The 24982-nt window shown below is 35.5% G+C and overlaps 1 protein-coding gene across 1 annotated transcript in view; it reads right to left on the bottom strand.

The window, feature by feature from the left end:
- Nucleotides 1-14495: 14495 nt before the first annotated feature.
- LOC135072463 (uncharacterized) overlaps nt 14496-24982 on the bottom strand; it is a 120619-nt gene continuing 110132 nt past the window's right edge. The window contains exons 5-7 of the mRNA XM_063966375.1: nt 22730-22849; nt 22331-22475; nt 14496-16430 (exon numbers count right to left, since the gene is read on the bottom strand). Of these exons, the coding sequence (XP_063822445.1) occupies nt 16348-16430; nt 22331-22475; nt 22730-22849 (348 nt within the window). The 3' untranslated portion in view covers nt 14496-16347. The remainder of the gene's footprint in view (nt 16431-22330; nt 22476-22729; nt 22850-24982) is intronic.

Raw genomic sequence — 24982 nt, 5'->3', positions numbered from 1 at the left:
AATAAGGATATGAAGTTTCGGTTATGAATACGGTTACGGATATTACAATAATATTATACCGGTTTCGGTTACGGTCACGGATATGAAATCATTTCAGATTATCCGAAAGTTTCGGATAATTTCGGTTACGGAATTATTAGAATTTCAAAAATGTAGGTATAATTCAAATAGCAAGATGCTGCGTGACCCACATAGCTACTTTATGTACCAACTAAGAGGACACCTATGTATGATAAAGGTTAAACAGGCTGGCATATTAGATGGTGCCAGGGAATGCCAGACAAGTTGGTAACAAATATTAAGATTTAAGGTACAATTCCAAGACGGGCCGCAGACCGCAAACTGCAAAACTCTATGAAATCGGCAGCGCGGCATTGCTGCTGCGGCGTGTATACTGCAGATTTCATAGAGTTTTGCAGTTTGGAATAATTGTACCCTTAGACTCCGCCTTTCTCCGAAACTATCCGTAACTTTTGAATCAGTTTCGGTTACGGTTATGGATATTTTTTTATTTCGGATATCCGATAGTTTCGGTTACGGTTACGGATATCCATAACATCCCTGCTTGGTAAGATGGCCCTCTCCGTTTCGCTCATACCTTTTAAAATGGCTTCTCCACCTCATTTAAGCCAGAAACTTGAATTTTGGGCACATTAGAATAATAATTTTTAACTAAGGTAGATTGCAGCAAGAATTTACCAAGTGTTATACCATTTTGGAATCCTTACTAAATGCGCCAAATTATGACGTCACTTGCCACACTCGCGTAGTACATTTTTTTTCAGTACAGTCAGTTTAAACTAGGAAAAATTTTTATTTTGAAAATTTTTTTGGGAATAATGTATTTTTTTCATCCAAGTTATAGCAGCTGGTTTTGTAATTTTGATAACAATTTAGAGAAGCATTATTCAGGGTTACATAACAAAAAAAAATTTGGAAAAAGTGAAGATTTGTGGCAACCCGAGTAAAAAGACCGTCACCTGGAGTAAAAATTTTTGATTTTTTTTAAATGCCCATTATTTTGAAAATATGCCACATAGATTTTTTTTAATATTTTTCTGATAACCAGCATAACTTGCCTCAACACCCAGTTCCGGCTTGACGTTACATTACGGGACACCCTGTATAATATAATATTATAAATGCGAAAGTTTGGATGTCTAGATGTCTGGATGTCTGGATGTTTGTTACTCTTTCACGCAAAAACTACTGAACGGATTTTGTTGAAACTTTACAGTATTATTGTTTGTAACCCAGATTAACATATAGGCTATAATTTATGCCGATCTGTGACACTAAATTTCACACGGGTGAAGCCGCGGGCAAAAGCTAGTGTAAAATAAATTCAGTGTCAACACGAAAATAATCTCATATGTGGGTCGTAAATTCTGCCACTACGCATCCTAATGTTATGCTTGTAAGTGATTGTTCGCCCAGATTATAATAATAAGCCGTGATCACGCGAGCGTGGGCCTAAACCAACATCTCACTATCTGCTTCAATCTTGTTAGGATGCGTACACACGGGTTTTTACGACCGACCATAGACAGCAAACACGGGTGAATCAGGGCAAGTCCACTGACGTGAAGTTTTCAGAACACTGATCCGATATTTTATGGACAATGATAGTTTGGTTTACGAGCAGTTTAAAATTTTATTATTAGCATACATATTTATTTTAGTAAGTTAGCTTATGAACAGCAGCATGTATGGGGTGTATTTGGAGTGTATTATTGGCCCCATGGAGAGGCAGTTTTGATTGCCCTGCAAAACTAACTGGTACTACACATACCATTGAAGTAATATTACATTTTAACTTAGACACATACTAGGTATAGTGCTGAGATAAGCAGTGAAACGTAACTAAGTCAATTGCAGCCTCTCTTATTAATGACATCTCCGAATGACTGTTTATCTCCTTTTCAACAATTTTACGAGATTATGCTGAGGTGGACCGACGAGATCATAAAGGTAGCAGGGAAGCGCTGGACGCAGGCCGCTACAAATCGATCAACATAGAAAGTATTGGGGGAGGCCTATGTTCAGCAGTGGACGTCCTATGGCTGAAATGATGATGATGATGATGACTCACATTCCTAGCGGAAGTTTCTTACTCCTATTTTATCATCATTTATTTCGTTAAAAACGGCTGTTTGGCATTGGCAATAAACTTTGGAAGAGTAAACCACAGATTTTTGAAATAATATTGAGTATGTACTCTTATGTCCAATTCCTTTAAATATTTATTTGATGCTTACTGGCACGTGTTGAGTATTAAGGTTATTACCGATAATTATTAACGAAATTGCGGTGTATTTTCAGCGAGTTTTACGTAATTATTTTATGTCGGCCCACCTGCTTGTGCCGAACTTTGCAGGTATTGCGTGAAAGCAAAGCTTTTTATTAAAATTAAATATTCTTTTTAATATGGGCTGTGCTGTGCAGGGCTAATCCCAGGGTATGAATTTATTTTGCTGGCCATCAGTAAAACCAATATGGATTAATATTTTGGACACATAAAATATTAATTTCTATTTTTTTTCTCAGTAACAAAAGAAATAATATCAGTGGGTTTAGCAAGCAAGCGAGAATTTTGCATGCATTTGTTTGCTTGCCATTAAGAATTTAACATAACTAATGTAAATGAGGCCTTAGTTTAAACAGTAGGTAGCGGAGTTACGAGGACCCGGCATAGATTAAACGGTGATTACTGCTAGTACCCATTTTGGACAACAGGTGGCGGTTATAGGCAAAGTTTTCTGCCTGTATCGACGTTAGCAGTCGGCATCGCATGACTCTTGTTGTTACTAATGACGGTAAAATCGTAATCTTTAGTTAAAACGATGTACTTACCTATGGTGTTACTTGATTTGTTTATGTCAAGGCCTGGCGATATAACGTACCTACCTACCTGCGTTGCCTTTAAGCAATGTTCTGTTTCTTTTTATTTTAGATCTACTTTTAAACCTTTAACATGTTCAAAGTAATAAGAATAAAAATTGTATTGTGATTTAAATCGCAGAAATATTAAGCATCTCTTGCGTTGAATGAAGTTAATTTAACACGCGTTTATGTAAGCGTGGAGTAAGCGCTAGCGTGAAGTAGAGCGTGATAGGGACTGGACTAAATAACATATCAGATGTATATGGACATGTTTTAGCAAGGACGTAAAGGATGATTATGGTACGCGTCAACATTATAATTACATATTTGTATTTCAAAAATTGTACATTTGACAATACAATTCACATTTTGTGGTCTTTTAGGCTCGAAAGGTGCATTCCCTGATCCTCGTATCGTGTGATTGTCGCCTCGGTAAATCCAGATTTTCATTCACAAATGTAAATATTGCCATTAAGTGGCTCTTACAACAATAAAAAAGTACAATAGCATTTGTTTCACATCGATTGTTAGCTTGTATCCGTGGCTTGCATACGCTCTACTTATATCTATGTCGCTCACGTACACTGTCTCGTTACTCTGTCTCTCTCAGAGATTCATCTCAAACCCGCTCTGTCTCTTTCCAACATCACTTAGTATCGTAAGAGTGAGCATAACGACACGTTTTCAGCTCAATCAAGGCTTAGAGCTCAATCTGACCGAATGCAATTACTATTCAAATAGCTGAAATACGAGTATCGGTGCATTTGGTAGTCGGATAAAGTATTTGGATTTAATTTTGTTCAGTGTTTAGTATCGAATAACAGATTGATGTTAGTTTTTTGCGAATAAAATGCGTCCATTTCGGTTCGAGTGAAATTAAACCGTTTTTTACAAAATCTATTTGAATTCGATTCGTTCTGATTGTAGTGGTTGAATTGAAAACGCGGAAAATATTGGCACGAAAGTGGGAATATGTACTGGTTTTATTATTAGAATAGCCACGAAATAGTCTCACTTTTATGTAAATAAAAAAGGGACTGATTGTTCAGGTGTTGCCGCTTGAAAAATTACTGAGACGTTGCAAACGGCCGTCGGTGCTGTGATGGATGAAGTGAGGAATTGTTTTTCGGAAGCTTAATCCCGCCGTCCTTAATCTAGCCTAGATTAAACACTCAGTGCCTGCGTCTCAATTGAAATTATTGCGAACATAAAAAGTATTGGCATTTTTCAATATTCAAATATTTCATTTCAGATCAATTTACGAGTATGATGTTGGGTTTCTTACTTCTGACAATAATGCATCATCATTGTGCCTATCTCTCGGTACTAATGCACAATACAAATCCGGTTACGAAATTTATATTCATGCATAAATAAAACATTTGAATATTACTCAAATCGGGAGCAATCAGACCTAGGTACTCCTTTTTACCACAGATATCTCCACCGACCTGACTCGTGAATCTAGTTTCTTTTCAAAACTTACCTTTAAATCTTTCGCCTATTCACCGGGTAGCTTGTTAAACGAGATCCCCATCTGACTATTCACGACTGCAGCAGGTGATATTTACTTATTTACCAGTATTGAAACTGCAAGTCAGGAATTGAAATGTTCATTTCCATCACAATAATGAGCTAATGACCGCCGCGGGCGCCGCCATCTATCATCCCCCTCGACGTTCAGCTCACAAATTTACAAGCCACCGGAGTATTTCCACCAGATCTTTATGCCAAGTCATAACTTTGCTCAATTTGTACGATCTCACTGTTAATGGCACCATAGAAACCTACACACCACTCGCACCTTTACTGCTCACAGTATACGGTCCATAAAGCAATAATGCATTTAGGCTGCGGTGTACGATAACCACTTGTAGTGCTTCGTATTATTGCAATTTAATCCTTAACATTGGTGGATAGGGTTTGCGCGTCCGGACCCGCCTCGGGAATAAAGAAACACATTTCAGCTTCATAAATACCAAGTCCTAGTTCTTATTCCGGTGAAGTCATCAAGATTTGCAGTTATTGCTTTTTATTCACCCCGGGATATTGCTATCCTTATACATAACTAAATTTTGTGACCGTGGGCGTAGTTTATGTAAGTATAGTGGGCAATAAAACATTTAGCTAAGTAGCTTAAGGACTAAACAATAAATAAATATTTCAATTTTATTTAAGCTGTGAGCTTACTCACTTTGAAACTCTTTATCATCGGGCTTTCTAAATTTCTATACGCGTCATGACCACTGAAATACTGAACTGTCTGTGCGGATGAGTATTATTGGCAGACTAGTCTAAGAGACTATTGCATTCTTCAACCGAAGTGCCATGCGCGTTCAAAATAATATTAATACTTTATGGATTACTAGCTGAATAAAAAGAAAATATTTGCAGTATTGAAGTACCTCCACAAATATTTACAGAAAGCAAAATAAACAATCTTAAATAACACTGAAACCCCGCTACATTTATACAATTAATTAAAATAATTGTTCTTTTATTCCTGCCATAAAAGTTTCGTATTCCGGTTAAAGCTTTTGTCGCAATTCAAAAGAACAGATGAGGCTTCCTTGTGTGTTCCTTGGAGATTTCGTAAGTGTTTATATGTATTTGTCAACGCACCAAGTATTTCTTCATTAACTTTGCTTTTGAGAGACACGCATTCTTAGAACGTTTTAAGACGCTCTCCCAGCCCATTTGTCAGTGTTTGGGTCTTTTGTAATGTGGGTATTTTGTTTTTGCAAGAAGTAATAATGTAGAAAGTAAATGTGTGATGTGCTTACATTGTTTCACTGAAGTCTATAAGGAATAATGCTATAAATGCTATTTCAGTGTAATTCAAATAAAAATTAATTTATTTTGCAAGTAGACTTATAGAAAGCTCTTTTAACCCTTTATATCACCGTGTGACATAACAGTTACAAACCAATTACTTCGTCATAAAATTCCAAACATAAATTTTATTCTATTTTAAATCAATGTCGCACGACGGTGACAAACCGTTCTATGCATTTTAGTGCCTTTTGTGCATACGAGATGGCGTTACTTGTATCAAAAGTTGGACGAAAGTCACTTCCCGCCAATTTGTAAGAACCTTTCGCGAGTCGTAAATGGAAAAATCGAAAAAAAATACGATATCGAAGTAAACTACGAAGCTGTTGTATAATCTAGTAGGTAAGTTTATGATTATGACTATTTGTTGTTAGTAACGCATAATCTTTCGTAATTCTTGATAAATTCATCGAATATTTGTTTGTGACATTTCTGTTACATTGCGTTGTAATGTTCCCTTAGTGCAGTACATTGAACTTTGTTTTATTATTTGACAGAATGGCTTCTCGGAGTCTAAGAGAAGAAGACATTGAGCAACATCTCTTTGATTATGAGGTCAGCGAGGACGGATATGAAGATGATGACGACAGCGTTGTGGACCCTGACTTTATTCCAGATCTGGAGCACCCGTTCGAAGATGATGCTGTTGAAGTGGTTGAAGGATTAGATATCGATGATATTATTGAGAACTTAGAGCACAATGTAAGTACTTCTCAGCCTTCAGCTACCAAAGAATCTTCTTCTCAGCCAGGACCATCAGCTCGTCGTCAAAGCAAGCCTAAACTGAATGTACGATGGAGAAAGAAAAACTTACAACGAATCGCTACTCGGTTGAGTATGTTGGCAGTGTAGAAGAATCGGAGATATCCACAGTCGCCTGGAAAAAAATTTCTTGGACCTTGTCATGTCTAATGCCTGGATTTTATATAAAAGGGTACGCAAGGCGAATAACCCGCAAGATGCGCAGCTGTTGTCTTCAGCAGATTTTCGCGAAGAGATTGCTACAATATTGTGCAAAATTGGTACCAAAGCGAACACAACACGGCGAACCATTGAACCTGAAATTCAGGCCAAAAAACGAAAAGGTCCAGCCCAATATGTCCCTCCGATAGCTGTGCGACAGGACCAAGTAGGGCATTGGCCTGTATGGGCAGAAAAGAGGATTCGTTGCAAGTACCCTAACTGCGCTGGCGTATCACAAACATTATGTGAAAAGTGGGGCGTAGCATTATGCTACAACAAACAAAACAATTGTTTCAAAGCGTTTCATACGTCTTAAAGAAAACATTAAGACGTATGAAACGCTTTTAAGACAGTGTAACAGATATGTCACACTCCCTATTTTGTAATTTTGTTACTTTCATAATTAAAAAATAACAAAAATAAAAAATACGTGTTTAGTTATTTACTAAAACCTATTAAAAAATCAACTTTTTAAAGAAATCATAGTTGTTGAATTATAAAGGGTTAACACGTCCCAGTATAACCCTACCGATGCTTCGGGTCTACATGGTCTAAGTAGATAATATTTATGAAATTTCCAATGTCACACTAATGTGATTTCAAAATAATGTTCTTAAAGAAAATATATTAGTTTATTGTTGTCAGACATTCGTAATTCATTAAACAGAATTTAAAAAATAAATGGGTTCAAGCCAACAAACCATAACGTACTAAGCTCACATTCTGAATAGCTTCTAAAATTACTCGAGAGCTACAAACATGGAAATCGATAAGTAAATGCCGTACAATTAGCGAGGCACAAGTGCTTGCTATAATAAAAATAATTAACAGGAGTCCTTGTATACCCGATGGCAATTTAAAATAATAAGGGTATGGTGCCGGAATCTACCCACCTAAGAGCCGGGAGAATTCTTCAGAAGGGAATTTCATTAAATTCCTTCGCTCTCTTATTGATATGGGTGCCCCGGCCGGGTCGCACTTTATTAAGAAATCATATGAATGTCGGTGGGAATGGGTGTACGTGACGATACGCCTTATTGCTCGGAGTAAACGAGAGAGAATAATAAACAATTAGGCAGAGACTATATTGTCGCAAGCGGGAAATGGAACTCACACTCGTGCCTCTTTGAATCCTAATACGCTGCTGTTTTGTCATCAACTTGATGGTTTTTCAGCTTATTTTAATGGAAATGTTGGTTATTTTGGAGAAAATTTTCGTATAAGTGTATTAAGTGACTTATAAGTAAATCGGACTTGCGGCCGTGAATTTCGGAGTCTGTCGTAACCATTGTTATACATTATGTAGTTTCTGTAAAAGCTTTCAATAAGCTGTAATAATGAATCTGTCGTCTATCGTTTCTTTTTTTTTGTAATTACCTATTTTATCTCTTTTTCTGTAACTTAGATGAGACTCGTTTGGATTCATCAGTTCGTAACAATCAAATAGAAACTTCTAGCCCGACGACAGTAATTTGGTAACGTGATATTAATCGTAGACCAAGAATAATAAAACTAGTTTCTTTTGTTTACTTGGTGAAAACAATATTGTCTATAATCTTTCTTTATCCAGACCAGTAAGTAACAAGTTTAGAAATCTAATTAAGGATTTTTACGATCAGCATTTTTCGGTAACCAACCGGTTCCAACGTTTTGAAATGAAGCGTCAATGTCAGAATTCAGAATTTCGCAATGTGGTAATTTAAACATTTTTATGATTAATTAAATTATATGTTTACCATTCCAGAGGGTAAAGTTATTAATGAGCTTACAAAGGATTTATCAGCCATTGTTGTTGCCAGAACATGCTCGCAAAGGTTTTTAGAGTTCGTAATCACTGAACGTTTGTTTTGCACTTTTTTGTTAATTACTTTATTAAAACAATACTTATCTGTATTATTATAACATTCTAGTTATTATGTTTTTTTAGTAATCGTTTAGGCTTGATATTTTTACGTATTTTTCATTAATATGCTGGTAATTAAATCAATAAATATTAATACGTTTTCAGTAATGTGTTTGTTTCTGTCCATTCTCATTTACTTACATTATGCCAACCGATTCGAACCTGCAACCGCTTGCAGACCTCGAAGTGTGCGAACCATAAGACACGGCAGGTTCCGTACCTACAAGGAATAAGAATTCTGATTTCTAAGCCAACAGCAATAACTTGCAAATTGCTAAGGGAGGAAAGACCAGCCGAAATATAAAAATATATTAAATCGTATTTTCAGTTACTTTTATCTCAACCTCATGCATACTGTATAAGCACTTTGCATAAATCTATCCATTAAATAAGAACTGTGTGCTTGCACATTTATGAGAAAACAGGAAAATTACAAGACGTGTGACATCTTCGTGTTGGTATACAGGGTGGAATTTTGTAATGTCACCTGGAGGGAAAGTGCTCTAAATATTGTAGAGAAAACTTTACTCAAAGAAAACATTCCTTCATCTATATATATAAAAGAAAGTCGTGTTAGTTACTCCACTTATAACTCAAGAACGGCTGAACCGATTTAGCTGAAAATTGTCAGGGAGGTAGTTTAGAGCCAGGTGAAGGACATAGGATACTTTTTATCCCGTTCGAAAAAAAAAAGTCTGCTTATTTATTGCCATTAAGGCGGAACAAAGTTCGCCGGGTCAGCTAGTTTTTTATAAAAATGAAAACCGTATTCTAATATATCCGAAAATTATCTTGCAACATCCGGGAATCGAACCGACTAAAATCTGTTAAAAATTAAACCCTGCATTTTTGTTAGTTCTAACTTTGATAAATCAAATGAAAGGAAAGAAAACCATGAAATCTTATTTTTTTTAAATATGCACAGAATGAAAACTACATTTAAACTAAATAATTACTACAAATAATATATTATAGGCACCTATTTTTATTTAATCTCAAATTTTTACTTAGTTCTTGAGATTTGTTAAAGATTTTCTCCATCAAGTGAATCATATAGGACTGCTCGTACTCTTATTCAGGCGCACGCTAACTGGCACGATGTTAACTTTGTATTCTCATTTCTCGTTCCCACCGCTGAAACCTTTGTATATTAAGGCTGGGTTGCACCATCTTTCTTTGACTTTGACAAACGTCAAAAATCTGTCAAACTCCATACAAAAAGCACCGGTTATCGTTATAGTTGCGGTCAAAGTTAGGTGGTGTAACTCAGCCTTAGTCATTATCACTGTAAAGCCCGTCCGCCATTCATACAAAAAGCAATAGTGCATTAGTCCCAGACTTTGACATAAGTACTACAGATAGTGTGTGTGTGTGAGCAGAGAGCACGAATCTAATTAGTTTGAAGTATATAGGTCGAAGAATATTATATAAATTTCCTCTAATTGCAAATACAGATCACTAACAATGGTATTAATCCTTAGGTAGTAGAACCAGATTAGCACCAAGATTAATACAATTAAAAGGGATCTATTACGTGAGTTCTTAACTATTTTACAGTAATGGCAAATGTTCTGTGTTTATCAAAGTTATTTATCGGTCCAACTGAGTTTCAAGGTTGCTTCGATTTATTGCTATAGGTACTCAGTATAATAATGTTAACTGTGACTGTTGATCGTGTTGGTGTTGTTTTAGTTTTAAGCATGTAATCTATCAGCCTTAAAACTTGTTTTAATCCAGCTTTACATAAAAACGTGCCTGAACAACTGCTGTAGATAGCGACTTTTATTAATTGTATGAATAACTATCGAATAATTGAGGAGTGAAAAACTTCAAACAAAACGTATGCTACCTAAATAGTACCTATTACAGTAAGCGCTTAACAATTGTAAAATAAAACCTAGCTTGTTCATTCAAAACTTAGAAATATTTTATGAGGCGAGAACGTTTTGTTACTCAGTTATTATTCCTGTAAATAACAAATTATTTCAGCGATAAATAAAGGTTAAAATCGTATAAATATAACTTCGCATTAGTTTATTTTCCACTAATAAGTTGTTATGGAACTTACTTGATTTTACCCTTTCATGGCTTCAGAAGTAATTGTTTACTAAACTCACAGAGATATGGAGGGCATCGTACCTAAAGTAAAGCCTGAGGCCACACAAGCCATTTCTAAATATCAATCTCCTTCCTTTAGTCATTAAGGAAAGCTACCAAATGAGTGTCTTCTCAAAAATTACATTAATAAATCAGAATAATTAATATGATAAAATATTAAATTACCGCGAAATGAGGAATCTTTTCGTAGAATAAGAGATACAGTTGTTTCACGGTTTTGGTTGAGTGTATTGATATAATATGATGTTCTGTAAGGATATTATGTTGCAACTAGGTTGAACAAATGTATTTCTTTATTATAAATCACACTAAGTGGACAGTCTCTACAGTAAATAAATGGAGCTTAAACCTACATTTTAAGCGGTTTATCGCTAAGGTAAATAAAATAGTAAAACAATTTTCATCCCGGCAATTTTCATTATTCACTGTTAATAAGCTGTAATCTGTTCGTAGCGCAGGTGCGTAACCGCAGCAGACAATAAATATCAACAAATGTAAGTATTTAGGTAAAGTTTTGAAGTATTTGAATAATTTTGATTAATGTACTAAAGTTGAACATCAAAGTTAAACTTTATCTTCACAACAATTAAGGAAATATTATAGCCACTTGTTTCAGATTTCCTCGGAATTTTCAATCTTTCATAAGGAACAATGAACTACAAATTAAAACGAACACATATTTCAGTAATTCATTTAATGAAATACATAAATTCGGGTTGGCACAACAATAAAGAATTAACAGTGAAAATACGTGAAGAATTCGTCAGTCGTAGAAATAGGGTCTCGGCTCTCGAAAGAAAAAATATTCCAACCGCTCTTGTGGGCACTTCGGAGTCACGAACAGACTGACCCTAACAGATATTAAATATCGACAAACATTTCACAACTTCGCCATTTTGTGGAAAACATTTAAGCATTAACAAGCTCTACGTTTTAGAAGACATAAAGCGCCTGTTACTACCGGTGGAACGTGCAGTGAACTTTTCACTTCGTTTTACTTTTAGACTTGGTATAAGTAATACAAATGTAACTATAGATAAATTTACATAAATGTATACGTGAGAATAAAGTAATTGATCATATTCTCAAATTTAACTAATTTCAGATTCGGTAATAATACTTAATAAACTGTCTACACGTTATCCTAAGATGACTTATATGAAAAGCTGTATTTATAAAGGAAGAGGGTTGAGAATATAAGTAGTTAACTAGATTGATTTGTTAATATACTCGATTATCGCTAAACTTGTCATCTTCTCCTCACCTTTGTTAAACCCGTGTCATCGTTAACCTCTCGTTATCTTATTACAAATCGGACCCACTTTGAATGATCGTCGTGTGCTCATTTCAGACTCTATCACTCCTCTGCCGGGAGTTGAGTCTTCATACCCAATATAGCATTTTCATTCCGTTGTTATGTACAATACACAAATACACAATACACTGGCCTTTATTTCCCCCGAATTATGAGCGATTTTCGCGATCTAACAGTTACATTCGATGTGCCGTCGGTTGTACAGAGACCTTTTCGGATGGTAAATATCTTGAATAAACAGTATCCATATCTTATAAGTTAGCGGTGGCAAGACACCAGTATATTATTATCGATCATAAGTCGTCTACTGGTATTTGCCAACTGAATGTCACTGAATGTCGTTGTACGAATAACTTTGAACAGTTTTCAAAGATGTTCTCAAACGTAATTATATATTATAAGCGTAGTTATACTGGATTATTGCGTTAGCGTCTTTCTGCTAGTGTAATTTGCGATTTAACAGAAATTGACTTGATTCTACTTAAAACTTTTATTTTAGATGCCTAAGTAGCTGGATAACTTTAAATACTCAGTCTTAAAATAAATACATACTTAAATTAGTTAGTAACTAACATAAAAAACTGGTAAATTAATATTATGATCATATTGATCATGCACTTGAAAACGATTATTTGTTATATGCTATGAAAACGTATAGTAGGTAATTACTTTGAAATAATTTCCTTTAGCTGATTGCACTTGTATAATTTATGAATTTGCAAACACATACCTTTGTTTTAACTGATGGAAGTGGCTCTCTATTATGCACTACACGCCTGCGGCTCACATAGACTTCAGTTAGAATGTTACAGTAGTTTTTTTCGAGGTAGGTAATAAGATGCTTAGACATTTTAAAAATCCTTCCCTTCACGAATAAAATATTTGTGTAGTCAATAATAACAAGCACACTAAGTGCAACCCACAGATAATGACTGTAATAATTTTCCGGAAACAAAGAAGATAATGAGATTCCGTGGAGGGTAGTTGAACGGGAAGCATGGTCGATCTGTTTTAATGGTTTCAATTTATTATTTAATGGACTTTAGTGTACAAATTTGGTGTTATTTTGTGTTCTAAAGTGCAGTGAAGTGATAAATTATAAAAAACATTGAAATACTTCGAATTTGAGCGCGCATCGAGTGTCGAGTGGGTTGTCGAATGAACAACCCGCTTTGGACCCGGTGGCGTCTCGAAACCTGCTTACGGGCATACTTAACTCCACGGAATCCATGAAAAATCAATAGAACTGAAACACCCACGTTCTATTGATAACTATGTCAATATTTTTCACTCGACATTGGCAGAAATAAACCTCCCAGAGAGGTTTGGTTGCCACAAATAAAAAAAAATAAAAAAAAGAAGATAATTGGCACCATGGCTAATATTTAAAAAAATAATATGATAGGTATTTTGAAATAAAATAAAAATTGACGCCATCTTCCTAAAGAGTTATTAAAAGTAAATTTATTGCTGGAGCATTCTCTATTATTGCTCGGTAAGTGGTCGTAACGCTGGAAAATTACCGTAGTTGAAGTGAAAAGTAGCGAAAATGCAACTGTATGTTATATTTCACAAAATGGCTATGCGTTCATAAAAGTGTCCGCGTCGCTATTCCTGGAACGTGTATATCACACCTGTAATTTACGGCACTTTTACACTCGGTAATGTCGACGGAAATAATTTTAGATTACTTACCCACTTATATTGCTAGTGTTAACGTTAAAAATCTGAATATTCAAGTTTTTTTATGATCTGTGGCCAATGGACTGCAACCTAGTGCTACCCAGTGTCAGGTCACTAATGACAGATGATATTTCAGGGGTAAACGTAGGAGTAACGTCGCACACGCTATTTCATGCTTTCATGTTAATTATTGTGACATAGTTTGAAAATTACTAATGAAATAGAAGTGGAAGTTAAATTATCATCCGGTGTTTTATTTATAAAATTAGATCCACCACTTTTAATTTAATACTATAGACGTTTGATTGTTGGATCCTGTAATTTCTCGTTTCTTAAATGAAAACCAAAAAGAGCCCGTACAGAAACCTAACGCGGGGCTTTAGTGCTCTCTCGTTAATTCATCTCAGACATTCGGATAATCTTTGAGAAGGGAGTGATAGTTGGAATACAAAAGTAATTTCTTTCGACACTGAATTTGATACTTAAATAGAGAAATATTTGTATGGCAAAAATTATTGAAATGTATTAACCCATGCTCTCTCTTGTTTCTTAAGTTGAGAATTGAGATGTGTGATCCTATTCTAATTTACTTTACCATCTAAGTACTGACATGTAACGTATCACTTTCAAGCGAAATAAATGATTTGATTTGATTTGATGAGACCTGTTCTAAGGAGATACGGAGGTTGGGATGCAAAGCGCAGATATCTAGTTAAATCTAAAGATGATAAAAACAATAAAGAACATTTATTTTTCTTCACAATCCATCATTTATAAAGTTTGAGTAGAAAAAAAGACTTGAGATTTCGGTAAGTAGTATTAATAAATTAGTATAATAGCTTTTAACAAATACAGGAGAATATAACATTAAACACATAGATAATACGAAATGTACATTGCTGATACATTTTGTTTGTTTATAATAATATACAAGGCAATATTAGCTTATGAATACTTCGTTATATTCAATTTATAGTCCATTACACCACTGACTATCATAGCTAATATTATTATTACCTATATTGAGGAAGGAGGGGAAAGTTTGGGCATTGAACTAGGTATTTGGGGTTGTGGAAGGCCTTCACTGTGCAGTTGAAACTGGAGAGGTCCTAAAACAGTCAAAATGGAAAACGTTTTTGTTTATAAATATAATAAATACTTAGACTTAAAGGAAACAAACGAATAGTTTAAGAGAGTTCGAAATGGTAGTTCCTTTACAACTAAGTAATGGTTGGTTTAAAGTCTGTCTTGGATCTGGAAGTTCTACTACAGATCTAAACGTGGCTTTAAAATAGGTATTGTAAACTACTAAAGGATCAGACGATTTATGTAGTCATAATACGAGTAAGTTTTGAAGAAGACCGTCAAAAAATAGTAGTGTCCATGAAATAATAACACATAATTCAAGAATTCCATCTAACATTTGCCCTCGGCGGGTATCGAACCCGCAACTACAACGTCGCGGGTCAGTGCACCACCAGAGGTGGTTTGCAATATCTTAAGCTTGTAATTTACAATTTTGGCTAATCATTTAAACTTGGTTCTTTTTAAGTGGAATATCTTTATCTAGGTACCAAACATTTTGAAGACCTCTTAATATTATTTGTTTACTCATGAGATCAACGAAGGGTCAACAACATTTGGTCGAGCTACTTATAGTAAACAACTATTTAAAATTTAATGATTTTATTTACATAAACACTCTCAGATTCATCACTTATATCAATTTAATTTTTTATTTTAACGTCCAGTTACAAACTAGACAACTTAATCTACAACATGACAATAATATAAAATCGTTTTAGTATTCAGTGTTCAGAAAGAAGTGCCCACTTTGCGGGTTGATATATTTTTTGATAAATAGATACACCGGGTGGAATCGAAATCACCGAAGTAGATAGTGTTCGTGAGATTAGAAATTGCAATTAAAAAGCACTTGGATTATTATCAATAAAGTATCTGGCACACAGCGGGCGTACCTACTCGTAGTAGAGTGCGTAGAGTGAGCTAAGCGCATCGTTTTTTTTAAAACCACTATATCTTAGAAAAGCACTCAAATTTTACATCCGACACGATTAAATTGTACATTCAAACCTTAAAATAATTGAGAACCTATATTAAACCTAATGTTATACATTTATATTTACCTTTCAATAGAAAGCAGGTTTTATCTTCAAAACATTTATTTTTAAACTCTTTTACATTTTAATGCAGAAAAAAAAAACAAATAACGGAACTCAATTTCTCATAAATTGTGATCCATTACCGGTTTTTAATCAAAAGACTTCGTGGAACGGAACGTGTATCAAAATGGTAATAAAATTAATCCGTTCTTTTGATGTCGTTTCTCGATTGAGTTCCCGGAAGGAATTCAAAATTAGTATTTTTTAGGAATTTGTAGCTGACTTGTGCAAGGCCGAATGTAATTTTGAGTTCAAATATTTCAAAAATACACGTAATAATAAATAAAATTTTGAACACACGATCGCCTTTGTCAAATATAACGTTAGCCCGGTGTTTGCCAGAGGCTTAAGATGACCCGCATAAGGAATGTTCATTGCTAACATTAATCAGATGTTTTCGATTCCACTTCACCACGTAGAAAATGCTTTACATTAATTTATTGTAGCTACATAATTACATTAATGAGTTATCTAAACACAGTCGGAAGAAATGAAGTTACGATTAATAGCATCCTGAAGATTGTGGATGGAGATGAAACGGGCCCGGAATCTGAAAAAAAGAAACTGAGTTTTTATTTGTTACTTTAAACTCAAGAACATTAAAATTTAGCTTATTTTGGCATCACGGTTATAATTGTTTTCTAAAAGGTTTAGACAAACAGTTGTTTGACGAAATTAAGCCGGCATGCCTCGTTAACCGCTGACAAATCATACGAAAAATTACGTTACGCTACATAACGCAAATTGAATTTTTCAGTACATAATACACGCTGCCATTTATTTTGAAAACAATAAGGTCGAAATCACAACAACAATGACTGGCACGCTATTTGTTGTTGTGATCGCCAGGAATAGCGAATTATTTAAGACTAATAGAGTCGACACGGGCAATGAGGCGCGGAAGAAAAAGGAAAACAGGACATTTTGAGCTCAATTCTTTGCATTCTTTATAAATTTTGCATATAAATTAGTACACCATTAAGTTATATATTTTCATTGCGACACTAATAACGCTTAATCTCATTTAAATGTACAGCAACCATAGTGTTACATTTATCCGGATACATTATTACACTAAATTCAATGCTATGCCAGGCTTTGTACATTTAGTGAATATTTCAATTTATTACGTGAGAATTACGAATTATTTAAATCCAAATATTCACTATTGAAGCACTCTCTCATTCAAATGAGATTTCGGTACTACGAGTAAGTACTTGGATTCGGTTCCAAGCAATGTGTTTTTTGTTTTTCTTGGTACTTACACAAAACAAGATAATTTACTTTATAAGACTTAGTTAGAGGTCTCCAGAAATACCTAATAAACTTTGATCGTTACACAAGTAGAGGTATTAGACATAGAATTCTTGGCATGTGGCGAACTATTATCGATCACCCGACTAAATAACGCGCGGGATCAATCTCAGGTAGGTGACGGATTAGCTGCCTCACCCGGCTGGTCTAGGATATTATGCAATTTGGCCTTAGCAATATAACGGTATTGAACCCTCGGTAGAGCCTGTCAAACATGTCTATCGCATGATCGAAGGATATTAGTAGACTAAGGACGGTGATTATTGGACAATGACGAAGGCTATAAAGGTGTGTTTATACCCTCAATGGTAATTATTACCTCATAAGCAGTGGTAATTAATTTTGAATTTTCGTCGCCATATCAGTATTGCTATGAGCTCTCATATTGGTGAATGGATATGGATATGTATTGTAACATACATGGCTCTTTCTAAGTTTTACTCTAAAAGAGAGAAAAGGAATTTTTGTTTTGTCAACAAAATTAACAGCAAAGTGTCATTACATCGACGTATTTTTTGCGTTTCCTCCTCAACGCAACCACGTAATGGTCCAGTGAAATTAGCGTGCCCCAAGTAGGGGTGCCTACCGCTCCCCGAGGAAATCAAACAACTCCCATTAAGGCTGAAACATTCGCTGCTAAGTCGTGGTTAGGATGCCTGAACTCGTTCGTTAATTCTGAAATATACGAAGAAGAACCTTGACACTCCATCCGAATGCTTATCTTGCACCCGTGGGACGTGAGTTTGAGTCCCAGAGGTTATCTTCAGGCCGCCGGTTGTGGCCTTGACCAATTATGTAACCTGGCTTTCATAGTTCGTAGAATAATGGTGTCTAAGTAGGTATTTTATGCAAAAATTTTCCAACATTATATGTAAGTTTTATCTATAAAACAATATCATTTGAGTTTTAGTATAGAATATCGTAATTAACATTGGGAATCTTGCAAGGTTAATTGATCGTTAATCTTTCTTCTCTAATATTAATAGCACATCGAAATCAATCATACTATTTCGAAGTCATTAGCGGTTACGTAATACACACGTAGGTAATACCTATCAGAAAGTGTGAGGGTAAAATCTATGAAACCATAAACTGCTTTAATGTTTATTTAGAGATATAGAGTTTTATAGAGCTTTCAGTTTTCGTTCCGGGACTGCTTTAAAAGTAAGTTAAAGCGGGGCGTTCTAATAGGGCTTGAATACCGGAATTCCGGAATTTCGTAACTCCGGAATTCCGGATAGGTGTTTTCCGATATTTCAATTCCGGAACTGAAGCCAATATCGCATTCCGATATTGAAATTTTTCATAAATTATTTTAAGTTTTCAAAATGATTTTTATCCAAATCGGTCCTTCTATAAGGAAGTCCTCGAGACAGTCATGTATTCGCAATTTTATTACTAATAGTATTAAAGAGGCGATAGAGAAGAATCAAAGCTCCAAAATGTTCGCAAGAGACAACTCTAGCAAAGCCAGCTGACGAAGCTAAAGACAGCGGACGGTAATGTAACATCAACAAAGGGTTCTGGGAGAGATCGAAAAGTTTTTATGGACAGCTATATACCACGGTCACCTAACCTGTTAATAGCTCAACCACAGGATAGTTCCACCAAGAGCTAAGCTAACTCGACAATATATCGAAGATATCCCGGACATCAGCCTATACGAGATTAGGATGGCTCTCATACAACTAAAAAACAACAAGGCACCGGGTGATGATGGAATAACCTCGGAGCTTCTGATCGCGGCGGGTGGAAAACCGATACTGAAAGTCCTTCAGAGACTCTGTAACTTCGTCTTCTCCAGGGAATAATGCCAGAGGCATGGAACAGAGGAGTAGTGGTGTTTTTCTTCAAGACAGGGGTAAAAGCCTTATTAAGGAATTACAGGCCCATCTGGGTTCTGAGTCATGTCTACAAGCTGTTTTTGAGAGTCATCACGAATAGTCTCGCGCGTAGGTTCGATGACTTATAGCCTCTCGAGGAAGCCGGTTATCGAAAAGGTTAACAGTACCATATACCACATCTATACGCTACGGCAGGTTATACAGAAGACCGAAGAGTCTAACTTGCCATTATGACTGGCGTTCTTGGACTATTAGAAGGTCTTTGAGCCTGGCTGAGCACGAGGGCGATTCTATATTACGTTATAATACGTCGAATCCAACTCGGCTGGGGAGCGTACGAGAAACTACATAACATCTTTTCAACCAAAACACCTCAGTACTCAAAGACGAAAGTCTACAATTAGTGAGTGTTACCAGTAGTGATGACATTATGTTTTGAAAACGTGGCCTCTCTCTATAAATAGGCCTTATAATAAGCTCAAAGTCGCACAGCGTGCTATGAAGAGGGCTAATGCTCGGTGTTTCTTTTCGAGATCGAACCAGAAATGTGGAGATTACTAGTCGCCTGACATAGCGGTCGGATTTGCAAGCTGAAGTGGCAATGGGCAGGGCACATAGTACGTAGAACAGACGGCCGATGGGACAAGGTCCTGAAGTGGATGCCACATACGTGTACCTACATGTTTGTCGGGTGGCGCTTTCTTTTTTTAACCAACTCCGGAACTAGTTCCGGAATTCCGGAGTTGAGTGCCCAATATCGGAAATCTGTTCCGGAATTGAAAACTATCCGATTTTGCAAGCCCTACGTTCTAAGGAGTAGTTTCAATCCAAAGTAAAGTGAGGTATTTCATAAATTAACGCGTTCTGTATCCAAGGTTTTCCTGTTTATAAGTACACTTAACACGATAATATTTAAACTTGAACAGGAGTTTGTTAAGCTGCGAGATTAGATGTGACAAAGCTACGACTCTTGGCAACTTTCAAAGTCGCGTCACAGAGTGGAGGCATCGTGACACTAGCCTCGCTTTCATCGCGAGCTTAGGTACCCTAACACCTAAACAACGTATTAATCCAGCTCGAAAATTGAATTTTGAAGCGAGTGTAAAGTTACACCGAAGACTTGCAGACCCAGGCATGACTAGTTTTAAAACAAGGCGTAATTTACGGTCGACAGTCTAAGCGATGAAGTCTATTGTGAAATGTTAATGGTGTGTCGATGATTAATTAACGAAAATCCGCATTGTGGACGGATCTCAACCCAAGGATCGTCTTTTGTTTTGCTAATTGGCACTTAAAATATTGAATACCAACGTAAAGTAGCACTAGTTTAGGTAACTATGTCTATTTAATGAGATTAGATAAGGTTGACAAATTAGGTAACACTATTATGGGATTGGGCTAAAAGCAATGAAACCGAAATATATTTTTGAATCGAGAATCAAAAATATTCCTTTTGTGGAATTGATGTTGGGGATAAATGGCCTGCTCTTTTCACAACATAAAATTCTTTTTTAGGTCAGTTGGCTTTCAAATAGTGTCAAATTTCATTTGCCTAACCAGTACATATGAGCTTTTGCTAAAAATAATATATCTACAAGCAACTATTATCATGTGGTCATGTGATTTAGGAATTACTACAATAGATTTAATTTAATACAATTAAAATTACAACTTGTGAAATATCATAAACAGGGATAAAGAAAAAAAAGGTCTGTCCATTTATAACAGTATGACCTTTCCCGGATATTCATAAAGTTTAATATTCATAACAGGTGAAATTAATCAATATTATTACTAATAAAAATCTTGAGCATTGCTCGAAGCTCTTTTCAACTTGTAATCTTAACCGCAAAATGTAAATTATTATAGTAGGGGCTGAATACAAAAAGGCAACTGGGTACAATACAGTTCAGTTTTTGTTCCATCTCAAGACATAAAACACTTTTTATGTCAGTACTTTGAACGAAAAGAGTGAAAAATAATACGTACTGGATACAGAAGTTCCCAAGATAAGGTACTTAATTGTTTTTGACGAAATAAAATAAGCTTTGTTCCGCGGGAAAGTTTTTGGCAGTAAAAACAAGAAGCTCAATATTTCCTTTAACAAACAAGAGTATGTTGTTAAATTTTGACTTTATAGGACTTGTTTGGTTTTATATCAGAGCTGCTCACGCATAGAGCATCTTAAAGTGATGCTATTGTCATGTAATTTGAAGATAAATTCAAAGGATCTGTAACTTTATTTTGTGGGGCTTATATTTTATACCTACCTCAAAAGAGCCACAAAGTCATACTAAAACCTCTTTGACACGATTAGACCCGTACTATACCCAGGTTGTTAAATACAGGGAAATGACAAATAAGATGCCGTGAGGTGGGTAGATGAAAATAATGCTTGTAAAAACGTCTAATTAGACTGTCAGTTTGTCGGAACAGACAGGTAAAAAGTCACTTTAATAGTACAAAAAATGTAAGCATTGTAACTTTAAAAGATCAAATCTCTTTATTATTCTCCAGTGACATCTTTGTGCTCGTTAGGGATTGTAGAGCGTAGTACCTAATACATATTTAACGATCTCGGAAAACTAATGAAAAGTTTCTGAGTTTCTTTTTTATTTCAGAGAGAATTGGTAATTTAGTATGAGGTGGTCATCAACAAATCTGCTTAATCTGAAAACTAACGTAAGTACTTTATTATTTCATGACAGACTACTTTTCAGCCGCCCCGCCCAAAGATCTCTCTCTTCATACTTTGTGACCTTCACGAGATCATAGTTTCATCATGACGCCACTCTTGTAGCAGAGTTTTGGGCTGGCACTGTGTAGATTTGTTGTCGACGCGACAAGAAGAAGATAGTTCCATCGAGTGGGATGCCTGCTGTCCGCTGCATTACCAAGACAAGTGTCTTTCGGTGCCTGGTCACCACGTGATAACCTTTCCGCTCTAAAAGCTATCAGAGAAGAGTCTGCGGCTTATAATTACAGCTTGAGCGTGTTCATCTTCTAGTAAAGAATGAATCTATACTAAAAGCGAAAGGTCACTGACTGACTCACTCATCACGAAATCTCAGAAACTACAAGTGCCAGGGAGTCTCAAATTTTGCATGGGGGTTCCTTTTAGAACGTATTAGGTGCTCACTAAGACGGGATTTTACAAAATTCAATCCCTAAGGAGGTAAAACGGGATCCACGCGCTCACATATAAAAAGTTCATACTTGATGAGCACGCTCAAACCAAAAATCTTAATTCAGAAACCGGGTCTATATTATACACTAGTTCAAAAGTACTTACTGCTCTCGGGCAGGCGGTGTATGGAGTAGACGATGGCTTCGTGCACTTCGGGCGGGCTGGTGGGCGTGGTGGGCACCCGTTCCTCCTCCGCGCTCTTCTCGAGGCTCTGAAGGTATATGGTGTACATGTTCGCCGTGCACCGTATCTGTGTGGAAATAAATATTTATTAAAAAAAACAAATTGGCAGCCGCTTGGCCCAGACGTTTGTAAAAACTTTTTTCTTTAATTTGAGCAAAGATCCACCCTTTAAAAATCACTACCAATGATGACCACAACCACTGAATCAAAAGTGTAACGACTGTGAAGAAGAAAGATTCGTTACCAACCCTTAGTTAGGAATAGGTAACTAGTGTGACAGTTGAACAATTTATGCAAATTATCCACCTGTAGATGCCTTACCTTAATTTTCCCTCGAATGAAGTGGTGTTTCTGGACTATAAACTGGATGGTGCTGTAGGCGGTCATGAGTCCGCCCGGCGTCTTGCCGTCCACTCTGTGCAGCACGTGTTGTGAGTGTGCCTGTGGACAAAAAAAAAACAGTTATAGCATGTGCATACATACCCATAATTTGGCAATTCTCGTAAAGTAGCTGTAACCAGGTAATTAAGCATCCAGAACCAGGTAAGACAGAAAAGTAACGCTAGACTACATTATAATTTAATAGGTACAAACGATACTTTAGCAACCATCTGCATCATGAGCCCTGCACAAAAATTCATTGTATATTGCTATTCAGGAAAAGGTAACCTGCGTATACAACATTTTATTTAAACTCTGGGAAGCGTCTAAAATTTTATGATACAGAAAGACACCGGGACAGGTGAAGCTGAATAAAAGATTGTAAACAGAGTTCTAAGCTTGTTCTAGCTTAGACGGTGGTTCAACATATTTTATGAAAATGTAACAATGATGTATTTTTATTGTTTCGTGCTGCAAGCAAAGATATCCTACAACATCTTAATTTTACTGTTAACTCCACTTCTGGCAATGTTCGTATTTTCTTATCAATTAAAACGTAATTATTTTTGTATGAAAAAAATGACATTAAATCACAAGTAAATAATTTTTAAATTTCATAACATTTTTACTTTTTTTTTCAATTTTTACAGTCTTTATCGGTCGATTATCATTATTGCTACTTGAAGCTGAGCTGAAATGCCAATAGTTTGATTTTGACCAAAGCGAATAGCATTACAAAGTCCGAATTACAATGGCTAAGAGCATAGTTTACCGATTCAAGTTGAGCTACCGTTATACTGAATTTCACCGCACCCGCTCGCATAACACGGACCCACACTGGCTTATTCATTGCATGCCGCTTGTGTTATGTTTCAGTAGAACTTGCTCTAACTGCTGGTGTAATATGCCCATATTTTCACTCCACGTGGACCTTCAACTTGACGGGTTCAGAAGTTATAATTTGTTTCTAATTAGAATCTCGCCAAACAACCAAAGAAGACTGTGTCTCTCGAAGAGTCAAGCTTATACATTGAATATAATATTGAATAATTATGTAATATTGGAAATAATAATTTCGTAGGATATTTATTTGATGAAATTCGTAGACATAGAGCATAATAACTAATATAATATATCAATTTAATATTTATTTGGAAACTTCAAGTTTTTCAATAATTTTTAACTTCTTATAATTATTTTATGTTATTTAAAAAAAACATTGAGTTATAATGTACTACGTAGTAATATTACTTCAATGAAAAAAAAAAAAGGTTTTGAGATAATTCAATATTTCCATAGAATAGGAGTATGATTTCTTAATACTGAAGATGTTAAGCGAATTAAGTTCACGATTGCGCCATTTCCAATTAAAATAAATTGGCCCGTGAAGTCGATTTACAACAATCCTATTTAGCCTTAAATCCAACAGCTCAGTGAAAGGTCACGAACGAGCAAAAACAGTATTTAACTACAAAACTAGAAAACCATTATCCGTTATCTGAACCAGCAATTAAGCTTAGTCCAGAGTAACAGAGTTTGCTTGAGAAGCACTTCTTGTTCGGCCGACGAATTGTATTCTGTCTCAAGAGTAATTATTGAAATTCTGATTAGTAAGTCGTGGATGGTGTACCTAGTTGTTTCCGAAATATTTGTCTATTAATTAGGTAGGATTTGCTTAGAATATTATACAATGGACAAGTTTCGTGATGTTGAAAACATTAGATTTCACTGAATGGGATTAAAATATAGACCAAAACTAAAGCCGGTGAAGTTATTCTTGAAATCCATCAAGAAATGGCTGAGAAATTAATTATTTATATTACCTCCATATTTTCGCGTGGAACATAAACATAGACATAGGCACGGTAATACTATCTATACAGTATTCCAACTCGGCCATATTTTTTAAATAAATGTCAACAGCCGCGCGGTACGTCACCCTATGACAACATGCGATAGGGCTGCCCACCTGCAGACCCTATTTTCACTACATCTGCCTACTAAGAATTTCTATCTAGTTTTGTGAATGTATTTTGTGATTGTAATTTTTTATTTTATTTTGACAAACAAAATACTTTGTGAATGAAATAGGATAAAAATGCATGTTGTCTTGTCATTAGTAGATTTAACTAAAAAAATATATTTGTGTTAAGATTTAGTGACAAATATTATAAATTTGCGACCGTAAAATGT

Source organism: Ostrinia nubilalis, chromosome 6 (genome assembly GCF_963855985.1).
Source record: "Ostrinia nubilalis chromosome 6, ilOstNubi1.1, whole genome shotgun sequence".
NCBI lineage: Eukaryota > Metazoa > Arthropoda > Insecta > Lepidoptera > Crambidae > Ostrinia > Ostrinia nubilalis.
Note: the sequence above shows the minus strand (reverse complement) of the source record. Positions and strands in the feature narration are given on the sequence as shown.